General features: G+C 43.3%; 1 protein-coding gene across 1 annotated transcript; it reads left to right on the top strand.

Annotated features, from left to right (window-relative positions):
- Positions 1–246: 246 nt before the first annotated feature.
- nkx2.9 (NK2 transcription factor related, locus 9 (Drosophila)) lies at positions 247–1,095 on the top strand. Its single transcript, XM_043698443.1, has 2 exons — positions 247–452; positions 554–1,095. The coding sequence occupies exons 1-2, from the start codon at positions 251–253 to the stop codon at positions 1,093–1,095; spliced, it is 744 nt and encodes a 247-aa protein (XP_043554378.1). The 5' UTR covers positions 247–250.
- The last annotated feature ends 266 nt before the right edge of the window (positions 1,096–1,361 follow it).

Here is a 1,361-nt window from a genome sequence, read left to right as displayed (position 1 = left end):
CACATTAATGCTCTGGCACTTGACTGATGCAGGTACTTGGTATCCTGTGGTCAGACACCATCTGAAGGTTGCCACTGTTGGCGGTGAAGAGGACTGTTTATATAAACACAGGACGCTTCTGTAAAAGACTCGCTACTGCTGTACCATTAAGCAGCGAGGTATAATCGTACCTCCTATTCACGGAGAGGGCTTTAAACTGCAAGTAATTCATTTCTCTCAAAATTTCGGTGAACGCTGATAATTTGTTAACATGTCGCTAAGCAGGGCGAGTTTCACTGTGCGCAGTATTTTAAATTTACCTGATCAGCATGAAATTGACCGTCTAGATCAATGGGATCAAGGAAGTGACAAAGCGATACAATCGACTGCCATTAAGAAAGAATCAGGCCAAACCTCACACCATCACTTTTCGAAACTATCATTTTCGGCGTGGCTTGGCTCTGACAAGATTTGTAAGTATACCAATTCGAATTTCGTTTTCCGTGCGAATTTAGTATCTTGGACTCTGATGAAGTATCGCAAGAAATTTTAACCGGAAAATGTTTCCTTGCAGCCTCTGATGACAGCAACACGGATACAGCTCCCGCAGATTGTCATCAAAGAAAAGGCTGTTCATCCATCACGAGGAATGAGAAGAAGAAAAAACGGCGAGTTCTGTTCTCCAAAGCGCAAACGTTTGAGTTAGAACGAAGATTCCAACAACAGCGTTACCTATCCGCCCCTGAACGCGAACACTTCGCTCACCTTTTGAGCCTTACCCCGACTCAGGTGAAGATCTGGTTCCAAAACCACAGGTATAAAATGAAGAGAGCCCGTGTGGATAGCAGCCTGCAGATAAATATGAGCCAGCCGCAACTGTTCCGCAGAGTGGCAGTGCCAGTGCTGGTCAGAGATGGCAAACCCTGTCATTCTTGCTCCATTGCCTCCGTACAAATCCAGGACAAGCCCGGCGACACTGTTCAACCCAATCATTCCTACACTGCTTTCACAGTCCATGGTTTTCAACAGGTACAGCACACTGGACCATTTGGCGTCTTTCCCAGCTATCATCACTTAACACATCCTGGAATACGGAGACAACAGTGGAGCTGGTGAAACATGGACATTCTAAACTAAAGTTAATTACTGTTGTTACTCCATGTATCAAATAATTGCTTATATAGTTCAGTGGGTTTGTGAATGGTCGAATTTTCCGTTGTAATTGTATTTTTTGGTATTTTCTGCACAAAAGCATTTCAAGGTCCTTTTCCAGATTTTTCTTTTGACCACTTTTGAAATGTAACTGATATCTTTCTATCGTGCATAACCCGTCCTCCAAAAGCAATGTAGATGGTTCATAAATTCTTGGATGTGAGATAGAA

This window comes from Chiloscyllium plagiosum, chromosome 10 (genome assembly GCF_004010195.1).
Source record: "Chiloscyllium plagiosum isolate BGI_BamShark_2017 chromosome 10, ASM401019v2, whole genome shotgun sequence".
NCBI lineage: Eukaryota > Metazoa > Chordata > Chondrichthyes > Orectolobiformes > Hemiscylliidae > Chiloscyllium > Chiloscyllium plagiosum.
Note: the sequence above shows the minus strand (reverse complement) of the source record. Positions and strands in the feature narration are given on the sequence as shown.